At 36.7% G+C, this 18,244-nt stretch overlaps 1 protein-coding gene across 1 annotated transcript; it reads left to right on the top strand.

The window, feature by feature from the left end:
• Positions 1-769: 769 nt before the first annotated feature.
• Positions 770-16,829, top strand: DECR1 (2,4-dienoyl-CoA reductase 1). Its single transcript, XM_036406381.2, has 10 exons — positions 770-870; positions 3,867-4,069; positions 4,994-5,051; positions 5,199-5,285; positions 7,592-7,739; positions 10,936-11,035; positions 12,301-12,373; positions 14,325-14,471; positions 14,794-14,856; positions 14,950-16,829. The coding sequence occupies exons 1-10, from the start codon at positions 796-798 to the stop codon at positions 15,007-15,009; spliced, it is 1,014 nt and encodes a 337-aa protein (XP_036262274.1). The 5' UTR covers positions 770-795; the 3' UTR covers positions 15,010-16,829.
• Positions 16,830-18,244: the final 1,415 nt, after the last annotated feature.

Below are 18,244 nucleotides of genomic sequence, written 5' to 3'. Positions count from 1 at the left end.
GTGCCCCTGTGTTGTTCCAAAATAGGTTTTTTCACCTGGTGTGCAAGAGGCCAATCCACATTTGATTTATTTATAGTTCTGTGCAGAAAGGCGTGTTGGGTGACAAATCCACACGGCCAGCACAAGGAAACCAAAACTTTTTACTATTTAAACATTTTAGCAAAAAAGGGCATTCATGTTCATTGCCTACCAGTTACCCAGTTCTCTCATTAATTAGCGTTCTATGTTCTTTGGTTAATGATTCTGTCACCTCTCCTGCCGTTTAGTCTTTATACTCAGTCTTTCTCTTCTTTTGGGTCAGTGGGTAATCTCCCCTGTCAGAAATACCCAGTCAGAGCTGATCTGAGCGAAGTTGCAGAGTTGCCTTTATTAGATTTTGTTTATCATGGGGATTCTGCCAAATGCCCTTGTAGCCCATAAATTCTGTATTCTTTGTGTCCAGTGTCAGTAGTACATCTCTCTTCCCAAGTTTTGTTAATCTCTCTCTAGGTCTGAGATCACTGAAACATGTCAAGCCCTAAGCCTTAGCAAGGCAATTCCACCGATAAATAATTTGTATTTCACCTGGACATCGCTTAGAACATGTTTGCTCCTTTCTTGTTGATTAGGCTTGAAAGTATACAAAGATCAAGGATCAAAGACCGTCCTTTTTAAAGAAAATTTTTACATGTTCTACGCTTTGCAGCACCTGGGGCGGGGGCGGTCTCGCCGGTTCCCCGACGCCCGCGGCTCTCGGTGCTCGCCCGGCGCCCGCCGCTCCTCCCCACGGAGCAGGCGCAGAGCGCGGCGCGGAACATGGCGGCGGCAGCAGCGGCGGCGGGGCTGTGGCGGCGCGGGGTGCGCGGCCCCTGCGCGTTCGGCACCGGGCGGGTAAGGCGCTCCCTGGGCTGCCGGGCTGAGGGCGGACGGGCGGCGCCGCGGAGGTGCTCCGCCACCTGCTGCCCCGCCGCCCCGGCTCTGCCCGGGCGCCGGTGTCCCGTCAGAGGGAGGGCACGGCGGGGCTCTGCGGTTCCCGGTGCCGGGGTTAGGGAAGCACCAGGAAGGGGCACCCCTCGGTTCTCCTCAGCTGCCGGCCCTGCCCGCCGCGGAGCCCCGCAGAGGCGCGGGCTGAGCTGCCGGCACACGGCCTGCGGCCCCACCGCCGGGCGTGCCGTGTCACCCCGTTGAGCGTGGCGCCCTTTGGCCCCGATAGCACAGCTGTGCAGGGCCATCCATTTAGGTAAATGGCTGGAATGTTGCTGTCCGAGCAGCGGCGCGGCTTGACTTGTGACCGAGTTGGCTTTATGGCAGGCTTCCAGTACCTGAAGGGGGCCTACAAGAAATCTGGAAGAGAACTTTTTGCGAGGGCATGGAGTGACAAGACAAGGGGGAATGGATTCAGATTGAAAGAGGGTGTTTAGGTTAGGTACGGACATGTTGCCCAGAAAAGCTGTGGATGCCCCATCTGTGGAGGTGTTCAAGACCAGGTTGGATCTCTGGGCGACCTGTTACAGTGGAAGGTGTTCCTGCCTATGGCAGGTGGGTTGGAACAAGATGATCTTTAAGGTCCTTTCCAATCCAAGCCATTCTATGATTCTGTGACTGTGTGGATGTTGCTGGAGGCCGTTTCTAGTGATTTCTCCACAAGCACGGCGCTTCTTTCTAGCGACTGCTTTTGTTTCTGAGATGGCTTTCTGCATTTATTTCACAATTCACTTTCACCCCCTGGGTGAGGGTTGTTTTTTGGTTTGTCAGTGATTTGTGTTTGTTGTTTGATGTTTGGTTTTTTTAAGTTGTTTACTGGCTTCTTTATATCTCTGTTTACACCTGAGATTTAATTTAAAATCTCAGCCTTAAGCAGTGGAATGATTAAATTGCATGGATGCTGTCATAGAAGCCTCTTGTGCAAGCCAGTAAGGAGCTGATAGCAGTCTGACTAAAAGATTGCTCAATTATACCAGCTTTACTGGCTGTTATCATTGCCATACTTTATTAGCCTTGGTGCAGTGTTCTGCTTTCCTCTGTTATGGCATGTCCTAATCTTCCTGCCTGGAGCAGAAGGAAAGCTGCTTGCAGTGTTATTTTCATGGAGGGCAAGAAGACTGGGCTGTGTCTGTCACTGCCAGAGCACCTGATCAGGGAGTCTCAGCACTCATGGGGGTTATCTCCATGTCCTGAAGGAAGGGGGAGTCCAAATGCCATCTTGATTTTCAGCTCTGCTGTGAGCTGAAATTCTCCAGAGGGAGCTTTTTTCCTGAAGAGAGATGAGCAGGGGGCTACTAAGAAAGTCCCAAAAGAGAACCTTCACATTTCCCTTTCCTGGAGGCTTAATAGTATCCTGGTACTCCGTGAAAGCATGCAAATTTTATTTTCACTGGGAGAATTCAATAACAGCAGTGTTTTACAAATGTGATAGTTCTAGCTCTGGTTCAAGCTTTGCTTTCTGAATTTTGTCCTGTGTAGTGGCTCCAACTCTTCAATTCAATTCAATTTTAGATTTTCACAGAAGTTGGAAGGTACCCACAGGGATTGAGTCCAGCTCCTAAGTGAATGTCCCATATGGGGATTGAGCCTGTGACCCTCATGTTTTTAGCACCATGCTTTAAGTTGTATTAAATTGTCTGTGTAATTCCATGGTTGTTCTCTCTGTGTTCACCTGAGTTACTAATGCACATGTATTACCACACAGAAAGATTCATGTGCACACTTCTGCAGGCCAACTTCAAGCTATGTGAACCCCCCAATGCATTGTAACTGTGGGAAGTACAGAGTAATCATCTACCATTAAAAGTATTGTCTCTTAATTTTAGTGTTCAAAATGTGAATTAGTATAACTTAGTCTTATAATTGCTTTGCACATCAAAAATAAAGTAAATCTAGTTTTGTTGAACTTAGAAGCATTTGCAGCTTCAGGTTGTGATAACTTCTGTGTTTTAAATAATAGGGGAATTTCTCAATTATTACTGTAGTGCTGCTGTCCCAAGGCATTTAATTCAATACTTAGATTAGGCCTTGAGTTAGTTTAGCATATTAGGATGCTAGAAATATCCTGTTTGTTATTTTTGCTGCAACTTTCTTGGTGACATCACTAATTTCTCATTACATTTGTGGGGTATTTTCTTACTAGCATAGTTTTCTATATGTAATACTGAGGGGTTTTTTTCATGTCTGTTTTTAAACATGTTCCAACCATGTGTCTTTTTGCAGGGATTAATCCTTCCAAGGCTAATGTACTGTAGCTGGTATTTCTGCTGGGATAGAGTGTGATGCTGATAACCTAACCCTGCCCAGTTTTTTCTGGGAGATGGCATTGGTTTCCTTAGCACCTCCAGTGGCCATTAGGGCAGGTCTTGTGAAGTTTGATTCTGTCCTGTTCTCCAGTAAAGAAGAAGGTTTGGTTGGATGGAGTAGTAAAGGATCAAAATCATGAGTCTATTACTGAAGATTTTAAATTTGTAAATACATACATATGTAACCTAAAATCACATGGATTTGTTTGTGCATAAATTACAGTGCATATATCAGTCTGATGCCAAGTTCTTCTGTAATTAGTTGGTAATGGTTTTCCACATGCTTTAGTAAAAGTGATAGATACAAAAAATGCATGAAGTAGCAAGAAGCATGACTGAAGTATTTTTCAGTAGTTCTCTAGTTGCAGTATAATATATAAAAATAGCTCAAGTGCTTTCCTAGTCTAGTGATAGTTTATGTAAAAACCCACGTGTGTTGGTATAATGCAGTCTAGTCATTCTTATGTTCATATATATTTACTTATACTAAGGGAGTTATGATTGTTACCTCCATTGCCATAGGAAAATCTGATCTTGTGTAGCAGTCCTGCATACAGAAAGGTAAGAAACTAACTTTTCTGGGTTTTTTTCTTTCAGTTTTTCAGCCGTGGGCCAAATGTGCTGCATCAAGAGAGCAGTGCACCACAAGCTGCATTCTTCTCACCTCTTCAAAAAGTGATGTTGCCACCAAATACCTTCCAAGGGAAAGTGGCCTTTATAACTGGTGGAGGTACTGGGCTTGGCAAAGGGATGACAACAGCTTTGTCCAGTTTAGGTGCCAAGTGTGTTATAGCAAGCCGGTAAATATTAATGAAGATGTTTTAGAACTTTCACTTAGTACTGACTGCTGAATAGATGTTTTCTTCTTTACAAACCAGAAAAAATTATTCTATTTATTCTGTTGCAGTACACGTTTAAATTACAGTGTCATATTGTGGATTCTAGAAACTTGCAGATTTATCTGCAAATGTTTAATGGTATAAAAATCAGTAGGAAGAAATAAACTAAGCACATTTTTGTGAAATGTGGCAGCAAAATGAACAACCTCAAATATTAGGCATAAATTCAACTAAAGCCTTAAAGACAACAAAAATGTGCAGTGGGCAGTATTGAACAGTAATAAATGTTATTAATACAGGTGTTCTTGATACAGATTAAATTACAATAAAGAATTAAATCCATTCCTCTTCTGACTTTCAACAAGAGCCCTGATTTTCCTTTAATGATGATTTTCTACAGCTCTCAAGTACTGCAGTTGAGTCTAGAAGCACTTCAGTAAAGTCTAGAAAAACAATCTCATTTTAAATCAAAATAAACAGAAGTGGTGTGACATTCATCCTAATAGTAATTTGTTTAGTTTCAAATGTGAATATGTATATCTGTTATTAATACTAGTAGAGTAGTAGCTGAAACTAAGTTTGTTATGATTGTGTGCTTTTTTTCTGGCTTATCATATGTTGTTTACCTTTAGAGTCTCTTAACCATTGTCACTTCTGAGTTGGTTTAAAGTAGCACTAACCATAAATTACCTAAAGTTTTCTTTCAGAAAGTTACTGGTTAAGCATAGTCTTAATCATACTTTTAATTGATGAAAATCAGCAACATGCATGTGCACACACAGATATTTTAAGTTGCAGTTCATATTTGCTCAGAAAAAAAGATTTTAGTAATCTAAATGGTAATTGCATTTAACTGACATAAGGGATGTTAATGATTATTTCTAGGAAGCTGGATGTTTTGAAAGGAACAGCAGATGAAATTTCTTCTAAAACAGGGAATAAGGTAAATTTTTACAGAATTATGAATATGTTACATATTATACTCTACATTTTATTGGATTTTTTTGCATTTGTATACTTCTATGGACTTGTTTAATTTATGAATGATACAGTTTTTAAGTCTTAAAACTGCCTTTCCATTATTCTTTAGGTTCATGCCATCCAGTGTGATGTGAGAGATCCTGTTTCAGTTAAGAATGCTGTTGCTGAAACAATCCAACTGGCAGGACATCCTGATGTAAGTATCCTAGGGAAAGAACTCATTCTTCATTACTGAAAATACTTTGCATAGTAGGTGTGAAGAAACTCAATAAGGTAGAAAGTTAATGGAATTTAAAAAGACACTAGAGAGAGCAGTGGCAGTACTTCAAGATAAAGCTAACATTCATATTTAGACCAGTTACTCCGTTCTTGTGGTTCTTAAAATATTTGGTGCCCAAGTAGACAAAACATTTCTACCCTTACTCTGAGGTCTAACATCTCATTTCAAATAATGGGACAATTCTGGAGGCATTCTTTGAATTAAGGGAGTAGAGTATCGGCCTTAAATCCTCCTGAAAATGTGATTTACCTGTGTTTACTGAATTACATCTTAACACAATGCTTCACAAATTAGGAATGGAAATAAGCATAAATGTCTTCTTTGATCCTTGCTTAGCTTATTAATATACACAAGGAAGGTTCCAATTTGAAGATTAAGTTCTCATAAAATGAAGAAAAAAGTCTTCAGTCAAGCCAAGCATCTGCTTTTTTTATAGTTTGGCAAAAAGCCAACAGAGCTCTTTACATCAGATTGTGAGGAGGGTGATCTGGTGGAGTCTGAAAGATGATGTCACCAAATTCTGATGTGATTGTGAGACAACAACTTGGATTCTGCTAGCTGATAGAAAGTGTGATGATGTAGCATCATTGTAAAGGACAGATTTAAAACTGTTTACTGTAAATTTAAAATTATTGTATGTCTGTTGTCGACAATTTGCATTCAGGAGGAGCTTCCTACAGATGTGGTAGAGAACCTACTGAATTTTAAATATTGTAAGAAGTAGAGAAATTGTGGTCTATATAGCTGTGTGCTATAACAGTGCTAGAAATAAGGCAATTCACTGTCCTGATTTGTAGACAAGATTCTCTGGATATTATTTTGACTGTTAGTTAAGGCAATTTTTGGCCTAAGTGAAAATCATGAAGATTTTACATGTGTGCAGAGAGGGAGGAGATTTCTTCCTGTATAGTACATTTTTAGAGCACCAGTAATTTTCTGAATAAATGCTTTCCATGATTTGTTCTTTGCAAGCATTTACCTTCTCTTTAATTTCATATATTTTGTGTGTTTAAGATAGATGGCAGAGTAAATTGAATATTGAGTTCTTTTTGTCCAGTTTTTCTCTTTGTTGCAGACATGAGATGTTAGTTTATGAATCCTGAGTATCACTCACTGCCATACTGCATGTGAGATGAGATCTCAAAGACAGAAGTTAATGGCAGTAACTTGAAAGTCCTTCCAGCTTTGTTTTGTTCATTCCATTCCCAAGAATGTTACTCCCAATTAGAAAGCAATCATTCTTTTTTCATGGCTTATTTTGGCAGTCCTATGTACCTCAAAGATCACATGGTACAGTTCTTAGTTCACTAGTTTTATTGTTGTGTCTTTCCTGTATTTATTTAGTGATTCAAGTAACCTCCTTAGTATCTCAAGGTGTTGGGATTTTTATTCCTTCAAATTTTAGGGAGGCCTTTAAATTGAATTTGCTCTCTATATGTATAATTTATGGCTGTTGTATATTATTAGTTTTACATTCATGTAATATGTACTGTACTCTGTTTTGTTATTGAAAATTCAAATATGTTCATTAGACTTTAGCCCAGAAGTTCTTCTGGACAAATTGTTTTATGTGCAAACCTACATGAATCAAGGTGCCATTCCATTAATAGTACATCATTATATTCTTCAACACATATTATTAAATATGCCAGATCTGGCTACATAAGTTTTGGTTTAAATACTGCTAATGTGATGCTTAGTCCCCTGAAGTGAAAGAATCCTCTGCCTGATGATTGTTCATAGGAAGTGACAGAGGTACATCTATTCAACAGAAGTTTTGTAGTGGTTGTTTGCAGTATGTTGTATCATAACATTCTCATCACGAGTGATTTGAATTCCTGTTATACAGCAGTCACTTCATCCAGACTTCAGTTATCAGGTTGCTGCCTTTTGCTTCTTTCCCATGCATCCATTAGATTAAATAGATGTGATGCTGGAATTTGATGGAAGCAAACTTTTCTGTTAGGATGCACTTGGGACACTCAGTACAGTAATTTGGAAATACAGCCCATTTTCTGTTACTGATACTTTTATCTGTGCTGCAGATGGTAAAATTTCTTCTGGATTTTTCTCCCTCTTCCCATGCCCCCCATACCTCATTCAATGAGCGTATGTTTACTTTTGTCCCCTGGAACCCCTAAAAAGCTCCTTTTAAATTCTTTACTTATGTCTCTCTTTGGAAGAGTTATTGTTAGTTAACTCTTTTCCTCCATGTGTTTCAGGTTGTGATAAACAATGCAGCTGGAAATTTTATTTCCCCTTCTGAACGACTTTCTGCTAATGCCTGGAAAACAATAACTGATATTGTACTTAATGGTACTGCCTTTGTAACTCTGGAAATTGGAAAGGAGCTCATTAAAGTAAAAAAAGGTATCTTAAGCATTGTGACATGCTATTACTTGCTATGCTTGCCTTGTCATTATAGCCAGTTTTGAGAGTTCATGTGAGAAGAGAAATACAATTTTTAATATTCTTCTAGAAAGGAAGTTTTTCAGTGAAAGCTGTACTTAAGTATCACACAGTAGATCTGGCTAACAATTACTTCATTGTAGTACCAGGCCTTACAGTTGGACCCAGAGGCCAACTGAGGCTGAATATAAAAATCTAATTGCAGAGTTCTAGTTGCAAAACATTTTTAAAATTAAAAAATAAAGCTTTGTGTTAAAAAACAAAAAAAGCTGTTATTTCTTCTGAATTTTCTCTGTGTATGTTAATTTCATTGAACTGAACATGGGATATTTCTTTAAATGAACAAGAAGTCAGGATATCCCTTTGAATTTTCCTCCCACAGTAAAATAAAATTTACAGCTATGCTGTATGACTAATAGTACTAGAGAATATTACGTTTAAGGTCATTTGAAAAAGAACTTTGAAATTGAAATCAGTATTGGATTTTATTTTCCCAGGTTTCATTCTTAATTCTGGACTACCTAGAAGTTTAATTCAATATCACAGTTTCACCTTAAAAATATGACAGTCCTTTATATACTATTTAGCCAAAGATTTATTTAAACAGATTATTGTTTTAAAAGGAAAGGTGATGTATGCCCTTCTATGCTATATCATAGATTATTTACAAAGAACTGCTTTCATTTTACGTTCCAGTTATAAATTGAAAAAGAAGGAGTTTATTTTATGAGATCAGCATAATATAATGTTAAATTCATTTAAAAGCAGGGAGATATAATTTTGGTTTTCAATGTGCCCTCACTACTGAGCCCTGTTTTCTAGGTACAGCCACTGTGTTGGAATACTACTTTTGTATTTACACTGGAATTTCTTTAACCTCTGAATTAGTTTCTTCATTTCTTCACCTTCTGAATTAATTTCTTCAAAATCCACTCCAAAAAGTATTCCATGAGCTTATACTATTTAATTATAACAATATGAAGTTAATATTGTTTCAGTGGCTCTGTAACAGTTTTTGTTAGTATACAAGTGTGTCCCCTCTCTATTTTAGCAGCACATGAAAAATTCATTTCCACCATTCTAGTGCTGATATTCCCACATGAGAAACCCATCCCCAGCTATGACTTACTATATCATTATGGCAGACCACTGAAATAGGTTGCCTTGTGGTCTTCTAGATGCATGTGGTGTGCCCATATAGTAATGTGAAATATATATGAAATAAAATATGCTTTTGTTTTTGCTGTTGTTGAATGAAAACAACATTACTTTCCTTACTTCCATCCTCAAATTTGGTAAAATCCAGATGTCATTCACCTTCATGTTGTCTCTCTTTCTTTGACTTCTAAGCTTCCAAAACATTTGAATTTCTTTTGCTATTACTTGCATGTCTTCTTTCTAGGGAAGTCCATCTGTAAATAAGAATTTTTGTTTAAGGCTTTCTTTAAGGCATGTTTTTGTAAGTCATATGTACGTGTTTGTCTTCTCACCTTCATTTTCTTTGTATTTGCTTGTGGTTTTTTAGTTTGAGCAGATGCCTTAGTTTCTAAAGTGATGCTACCTAGTGCAGATATTTTAGAGCAGTCTGTGAGGACACTAGGAATCTGACAGTTTCTAGAACACTGGGATGTCCTTTAGGTCTGCAGTGTGACCTACATTAAGTCTAATTTAGTAAATAAAAGTTCTCTGCTTTTAGACTGCAAATTTGTGCTGGTATTTAAAATGAATTTGTAATCTGCTAGCATGTTAGTTATTTTTACAAAGTTAGAGGAACTAATTGATCAGTTATTGTCCATTTTGTGAATATAGGCTTTATAAATAAAAGTTGTATATGAGCTGAAGTGTTCTTTAAATATCAGAGCTGTAAATTTCTCAGTTATTCTTGCTTCTATGTTAAGTTCACCTAGCTTACATCTATTTAACCTATATTTAAAAAGAAAATCAGTGGTTTAATTCTACAAAATGTGTAATTAACAATCATCTCTAGATAACTGCAAAGTTGTTCTAGGGTTGTTTGCCTTTCAAAGTCTCTCAGTGAAGACTCCTTTTTTATAAACAGGTCCCATGATTTCTGGATATCTGCTGGCATTTCAATTAGTGCTTGTTTTTGGTTCTCTTTAGTTTCTCTTGTGTTATATTACTGTAATTTTTTACCTGAGTCTACTTACATCCAATCTATCAGTAGTGTATATTGTTTTAGAAATATTCCCTGGGCAGCTATTTTAATGAAATTATTTTTGAAATATAGTAAGTAGAACAGTTATTTTAGTTACTATGACGTAAGCAGTGAACTGTCTTCCCTTGTCCTTCATTTCCCAGCTACAGTAAGCTCATGCCAGTCATTGATCAGACATAATTTGCAGGATTCTATAAAAGAAAGATTAAATAAGCAGTTGCAGTTTCCATTCTATTCTAGAATGTTTTTTTGCTAAATCTGTTACAAAATGCAGCATATAAAAGAAAGTAGTTCTTTTATAAAGGAGTTTGTTTTGATAATAATATGAAAAGTTATGCAGGTTCACTCTGTAATTGGCTCTGCTGCAGAAAAAACTTCTGGAAATTTCTTTAAAATATTTTATTTTTCTGCATAAATGTTAATTCAAGCCTTCACCTGTTAATTGGGGATTATGCCAAACCTAAGTGTTAATGCTGATTGTTTTCCTTGTTTGTTTTTGTTTGTTTTTTGTTTTGTTGGTTTTTTGGGGTTTTTTTTCCCCCACTGAGTAATTGATGAATTTAGGGCAAAATGTCTGGTTAGTGGCAACTAGACTAGGGCAGCTTCTGAAAAAACACTGTAAGATCTTAGGCCTTCACTCCAGTTAGACTAATTTATGCATTAAGTTCATTATCAGTGGAAGTCTGAGGGCTTAGACCTTCAGAGCCTAATCAATAGCTATTTGCACTTACCTAGAACAACTCTCTTAACACTCATGCAAAAGAAGAGGAAACTGAAATAAACAGGCTTGGAAAGAAAGTTTCAAACACTATATTTTAAAAAGGCCTTTTCACTGCCCAGAGTGAAAAGGTATCCCTACCACTTGAGCTGAAAACATCTGTACCATTTAGCTTGCTTTTATCTGAACTTGAGAGTTTGATCTTCAGGGTTGTTTGGTTTGTGTGGTGTGGGTTGTTTATTAAATGTTTTTTCCCCTTCTAGGAGCAGCATTCCTGGCTATTACAACAATTTATGCAGAGAGTGGTTCAGGATTTGTGTTGCCAAGTGCCTCTGCCAAAGCTGGTGTAGAAGCAATGAGCAAGTGAGTAATACAGCAAAATGTGTGCTTTGATTTTCACATCCTTAAGATGGGGTAATTGGTCTATAAAAATGGAGCTTATTAGTGTAGACCCCTATTTCACTGTTCCACAAGAGTTCAATCCAGGCTCCAGTATCCTAGCAAGAAAATAGTATGCTGGCAGCTTCTTGCAAAGGGAAGTATTAACTGCTACTGTTTTTTTTACAAGACTGAGATAAGGACAAGTAGAACTACTTATTTTGGCAATTGCAAGTTCCAAAGTTTGTTTCACAGAGTTTTGATAATCAGATTCTCTTGCATTCTCATTGGTGAACCAGCACCTAAAGACAGCTATGAGGGAGACTGTTTGAGTTCTGTAGCATCTTCTATATTCTTTTGTCTGAGGAAAATACATGCCTGTTTTTTGGGTGCAGTATAGTGTGGCTTCAGCACTGTTTAGATTACTCAACAAATTTGTTTCCTGTCACTATTTAAAATTAAAGTCTGCAGTTCTACTTAGTTCAGAACAGTATCATGTTGATATATCCACTGAGTATCATGTTGACATATCCATTGTGCTCAGCAAACAAAAGGATTTCTCTCATTTTTAATTTCAGGCTAGTCCTTCATAGCACATAGATCTTTCCTCTGCACTTCAGCAGAAAGAATTGAATAGATTTGAAGCCTTTTAGTAACTAGAATTCTGTATCTGGAAGAAAATGAGGGACTGAGTAATGGTCTTGATTTCTATTCTACAGAGCTGTAACGGAAATGTGTAGAGAGACTTTATGACTCAGCTAATTCATTCACTATGGTATATCCAAAGAAATGCAGAGAAAATGTCATAAAGCAAAACTATTCTAGTGGTTCTATTTTAAAATGTATCCTCTGTTTTATTTCAAAACATAATGTGAGAGCTATGTTGCAAATGTTAGAAATGTGTACTTGTGGGATAGTCGAAATTGCCACAGAAAGATGATGGCCTAACAGTTGTTTGGTAAGGAATTTGGATGCCAACACCATCTGTGATTTGCAAGGGAGAAAGAATTGCTCCTTCACCCTACTTTACCTATGATTCCTCTGTTAAGTCAATATTCCTCTATTGGTGAATGAGATTTTTTTTACTTCTCTGAAATAATTTTGTTAAGCACAAAAAATCCCTTTAAGCATAAATTGTCTGCTTCAGGAATGTTCTAATATTTACACATTTGATTAAATTTTAATTTCTTTTGAATAGGATTACAATATTGTGTTTAAAATATTGATGCATTCTGTTAATGAATTTTTAGGTCTCTTGCGGCTGAATGGGGTAGATATGGCATGAGATTCAATGTGATTCAACCAGGTCCAATAAAAACAAAGGTACATGGCATGAAGTGAAACACAGCCTTGAATGTGCTTTGTAGTACAGACCTAACTTCACAACAGTCTAACTTTTCTGTAGCTGTAAATTCTAATAGGATTTCCTTGATAGTCAAGACAATGCTGGAATATTGAACACACTTCCCTCTTAGTCTTTTTATAAAATAGGATTTTTTGAACTTCTGAGACCTGCCACTGTCCCTTCTACTACACTTGATATAAACAGAACCTCTTTTTTTAGTGTTTCAAAGAATTGATATATCAAAGTACTTAAGGATGATTCTTATTTCTGTATACTTAGTTTGTCAAGTGGAGTGAATCTTTACAGTTGTTGGAGTAAAGTTCCTGTTTCTGCCTAACTCCTAATTTTTAAATATAACATCTGAAACATTCCAAAATCTTAGAATCTCTTTTAGGTATATGAGAACAGAATCTCACTAGTTTTGTTGAAAATCTCAAAACTAGAAAGAGAAAAACTAAGTTGGCAAGGAAATGAGAAGCTTTGAAGTGAGTGAGAAGGAGGACTGAAGGGTTTGAAGGAAGTAACCCAGAGAGCTGGAACAGGAAGAATAAAGAAAGCAGTCCTGCAAGAAGAGAAAGGAGGATCCATTTCCCATTGAATCAAATTATTATGATTATGAGCACTAACAACTAATAATGGTATTACTTCTTCCATAAAATATTTCACAGTTGGTTTTGCTGTTGTTTTGGGAATAGGGGTACAGAGTTGGTTCTATTTTACTTTTTTGTGTGTTTGTTTTATTTACTATTCTTTCCTTTTCCCCCTCTTGTCTGTTTTAGATGCTACACTGGAACACTTAGTTTTAACTCTTTTCACTAAAAAGAAAAATAAGTGGCAGAATTAGCAGGATTATAAGAATGTTGAAATACCATTAGAGGATCAGACCAAAAGTTCTACAATCTTGTGTATTTTTAAGTAAGAGTAGAAGAAAAACATTTGGCAAGTTACGGGGTTTAAGTGTCTGTAATGCTACCTCCAGTTAATGTTCCTTTTTTGAACTAATAGTGTATAATCTGTTTGAGATAATGTGTGTTAATAAAAGGCTACATTTGGTGTATGGTTCCAACCTGAAATTTCCCTGAAAGCATAAAAAGGCAGAGAGCATATTGCAAAATCAAGGGTTTCTGCCTTAGGGGGAGTATCAATGGCTTTAAAACATAACTGTTTTAAGTCATGATGGGAAAAGAATAAGGTATACAAGCACAACACTCTTAGGCTTATAAAGTGGCAATTAAAAACATGGCAATAGAAGACTTAAATGGCATGCTTTCAGCCATGATTACATGAATTACAATGTGCTTTAAATCATAACTCCAGTAATTTAACATAAATGTTACTGATACATTTCTGATTTTGAATGAGGTGGTTATTTCCTTGTGGAGGAGCAGAAAAAACTCCTTTTATTTCCTGTGCCATTTTAAGCTATTCAAGTACTAAAGGTTCCAATGACTTCCTTTAGCTTTAGCAGTTGCTGCAATTTAACTGAACTTGATGTTTTTTTCTTTTCCATTTTATTTACTCAGTCACCTATAATTTATTTTTGGTCACTTTGCTGTTCCTCTTCTCCTCTTGTTCCTCTCCTCTGTCCATGCAGCAATTTTGAGTTTTGGTTATTTTCTCAAATGTTTATCTAGGGTGTTTGAGGAAAATAAGATGATTAAATCCTTTTGTTTTTCACAGATAGATGGTGGGTGACTATCCCAAATGGATTAAATTCCAACTTATCATCAGTAGATGCATATCAGTTCAACAGGGATAAATTGCTTTTCTTTTCTACTTCTTTCTTTTTCATTCTACTGACAATTAGGGTGTAGACAGCTTACTCACAAATATTAACTTCCATATTGTGTGTGTGGAGTCAAATCTTTATTGGATTTCATTCTGTGATGTTGTTATAACTTTTTTTTTAATGTTCCTTTTAATTCTCAGGGTGCTTTTAGCCGCCTTGACCCAACAGGCACATTTGAGAAGATGATGATTGAGAGGATTCCCTGTGGTCGTCTGGGTACTATAGAAGAAATTGCAAATCTTGCTGCTTATTTCTGCAGTGATTATGCAAGCTGGGTTAATGGAGCAGTGAGTTTTGGTTGATCTTGTTTGTACAATTAACCTGATGATGGTGTGAGTATTGCTGATATTTTTTCAAACCCCTGGTTTCAGAAATGAAGCAGAACATCTTGATTTTAAATTCCTCACAAGTATTAGTCATCTTTTAAGTGTATGGTTGGGGCATGGTTGTTAGCACCTTTAAAAAGAACTTTTAAAAGTGACTGCATTGCATTATTTTGAGTATGGGCATTTTTCACCCAAATCAGTAAAATTTATTTTCACAGTTCATAACAAGGGAATATTGCAGAAATCACACAATTCCTAAATACACTGTTTGTGCTCTTTCTAGGTTATCAGAATGGATGGTGGAGAATATGTTTCTATGGCAGGAGAATTCAATGCTTTGAAGAAGGTATTAATTTCCTTGTTCACTATTTTACATTTAGATACTTTGATGTGCAAGTATTATAGGAAATGCCAATAAAATCTCTTTTTCTTTTGTTAGGTTACCAAAGAGCAGTGGGATATGATGGAAGCAATGATTAGAAAAACAAAAGGCTCCTAAAGTACATAACTTAATGGTGGAGATTCTTGGAAATGAACCACTACTTTTTCATTAATATTTAGAAATAATCAATCAATAAATAGCCTTCAAAATCTTTTTTATGCTAATTTCAATAAAATATTTTGAAATTGTTGTATTTTGAATATAGTTTGTATATTTTTCCAATGTAAAATCTGTTCTGTTGCCAATAGTGAGCAACAGTTGGTCACTAATATTTCGTTGGTCTTTAGATTGTTTTACATAGCCATGCTATGGTCTACAATCAGCCTTTTTTTTTTTATCTTCTGAGGATTTTTTTTCTCATATATATGCAAGTGTCTATTAATATTGTAATACCAATAGCATTTCAGTACTATCATAACTGAATGTAATCATTAATCTGAAGAGAGAAACAAACTACTAAGTCCTAATCTTCACACTTAAATAAGAAATTCTAAACTTGCAGATACAGTTTCACATTATTAGCAGGACTACATACACTGAGAAAAGATGTAACTCCTGTGGTTACTTAGGAAATCTTGAAATGCCTAACTGTCTTGGTCTCATCTTTTGTGACATTTTCAGTCTGTTAATTATCTTTTTCTGAACTTTAAAAATGGCATTTACGGACCTGCTGTGCCTTTCTAAGGAGCTTGCTCTTTGTCATGATGAAGTTAATGTTCTTGAAAATGAGAAGCTGAAAATCATTTGTTATTACATATGTGTGACTATGGCAGCTCTCCATAAAAAGCAGTTTTTTTAAGACTGTTAAAGGGATGCCGGTATATTGGGACTGAAAGTGTTGAAACCTCATTTGTTGGAATGTACAAAAAATCCCTAGGTTTCATTTGCATTCACAAGCTGGTACTAAAGAAACTTTTAGATGGCATTACTTCTGAATCTAGTCAATTTATCCATTCCAGATAAACAGGTGATAAAAAAATTGTTCTTCCTCTTTTATCCAAATTTACAGAGTTGGTAGATTTTGTCCCTCATGCCTCAGACAATGGCTGGAATTCTTCAAAGAAATTATCAGCCTCTGGCCTTTACAACCTGAAATCGATGCTTGCTTTATTTTTTTGTTTTGTTTTGTTTTGTTTTTTTGGGGTTTTTTTTGTGTTTAACTAGAGCTCCAGCCAGTCACCACATACAAGCATGTACAGAGTTTTATGTGCTTTGAGACTGATACAGTGATTTAAGAGTCAGGACAATAAATCAATATAAGGATGTCTTCCTTCAGGTGATGGTGGCAGTCATGTATTTTTCCACACAATCCAGGGCATACTTAACATGTGCCAACATCTGACTTTGAAGTCACTTGATTGCCATATTACAAATCTGAAGCAAGCTAAGATGTCTTCTGCTCAAAATGTGGACTGTATTAGTGCAGGCTTCCATGTGCCTTTCTCCTGTGAGTGATGGTTCTCTGTGGGATTGAACACCCACTGATAATAAAACAAATCAAAAAAACAAATGTGTTTATTGGAGCAGCCTTCAAGGTGTTCTTGAGCACAATGTAAAGCTTTTTTATGGTAACTTGGGCTTGGTAGGTGTGTTGTCAAGATCAAATTCTGACATGACAGCCATGTCTTTTCCTCAAAAAGTGATTTAATTGAGAAGTTAGGCCCATATATACTGTTTTTTGCTTGTCATCCTTTGCATATAATTATATTGTCTCCTTGTATGGGACACAGTTGCATATGAGACTTTTGACATTTAAAAAAAAAGTGCTTCAGAGAAAAATGTATGTTTGTGAGGTGTGGTAACATCAATTATTTCTCTGGAATGCCTAGCAGGTTATCCTCTGGTGACAGGCTGTCAATAAAAAGAAGTTCCTATCAGTCTCTTGCATCTGTGGGTTTCTGTGACTTACTATAGCTAGGTGTGTTGTGTGATTGAAGTACTGGACTGAGACTGTAGATTACTATCTCAATGGTTCAATCTCTGAAATTGCCATGGACTTCATGTGACCTGAAGTGATTTCTGTAGCCTGTGAACAGCAGGACAGGTGTACTGTGCAATATTCCCTCAGAGCTGGTCATGTGAAGCAAGAAGACTGGCAAGTTCTTTCTAGCTCACAAAACAGGTCCTGTGTGGGGCATAGGTGGGAAAGATCAAGAAAGAGGCATATTCCAAGTCTCAACATGAAGTTGGGATCCAGTTTGTACTTGGTTTTGGGTGCTAGGAAGCACTTCTGCCTGTCATATAGATCTCTTGCCTGTGTATAAAATAATGGTAACACAATAGCAGATTTTGCTTCATCTGACATTGTCAGAATATTGAAGGGAGGCCTCTTAAAGCCTGTCTTGCAAAGAGATACTGGGGATTTATTTACTCAGAGAATGTTTGTCATTTGTAGAAATGGATACTGCTTCTGAAGTCTTCTACCTGTTAACTGTTCATAGCTAAATGAATTATTAATTGTAAAGTGACAAAAAAACGTATTTTTAAAGTGATGGAACTAGAAAGCACGTTTTAAGTTTTAATGAGCATCTATAATAAGAATAGGGTATCTTATCTTGCTTATGCCAGTGACATCTATTTCAAACTACACAAGTTAGTTGCTTTTAGATGCTGAACATTTTGTCTTGACAAGGTGTATACAATATGTAGATTTTAGAAATGGCATTTAATGTTTTAAGAGTTACATGTTACTTAACTTACAAAATACTTGCTAATATATAGACTTAGTTAAGTGAGAAAACATAACTGATCTTGTATCCACTGCTACAGGAGAATGGAATAGTCTGGCTGGGACACATTTCCTTCAGTACAAAGTTCTTAGACTTGGTAGGGACAGGAAAGAAACATTACTATGAAGACATGAATCCTAAACATCTCAAGTTTATGTTTTGCTTAAATACAGTGTAATTGTTACTGAAGTAGCAACCCATGATATCTGAACTCAGGAAAAGAATAAGAGAAAGCTTTATAGCTACTACTTAACCCAGGCAGTGTCTGATTTGGAAACTCCCAAAGAAGCTGTTCCTAAATGCTGATGAGGATTAGACTGTCCTGAAAAAGGCATAAAATACTGCTAAAACCCAAGAGGTGTCCAATCCATAAGCATGCCCCACAGCTTTGTATTACTCACAGACTGAAACAAAGCACAGTCATCACAGCTACTTTATTCCCAACATAGCTAAACTGGCAGGAGAGGTAGGGTCTTTGCTGTCTTAGGCTGGCATATTTGCCCTGAGGTTATTGCATTTCTCACCCTGAGATTGCCAGTGAGACCCAATGTAAAGGGAAGGAT

This window comes from Molothrus ater, chromosome 1, assembly GCF_012460135.2.
Source record: "Molothrus ater isolate BHLD 08-10-18 breed brown headed cowbird chromosome 1, BPBGC_Mater_1.1, whole genome shotgun sequence".
NCBI classification, from domain to species: domain Eukaryota; kingdom Metazoa; phylum Chordata; class Aves; order Passeriformes; family Icteridae; genus Molothrus; species Molothrus ater.
Note: the sequence above shows the minus strand (reverse complement) of the source record. Positions and strands in the feature narration are given on the sequence as shown.

Coding starts and splice junctions, on each gene's coding strand:
- DECR1 (XM_036406381.2), top strand. CDS start 796: ATGGCGGCGGCAGCAGCGGCGGCGGGGCTGTGGCGGCGCGGGGTGCGC. Junction 871..3,866: donor GCGCGTTCGGCACCGGGCGG/GTAAGGCGCTCC, acceptor TTTTTCTTTCAG/TTTTTCAGCCGTGGGCCAAA. Junction 4,070..4,993: donor AAGTGTGTTATAGCAAGCCG/GTAAATATTAAT, acceptor GATTATTTCTAG/GAAGCTGGATGTTTTGAAAG.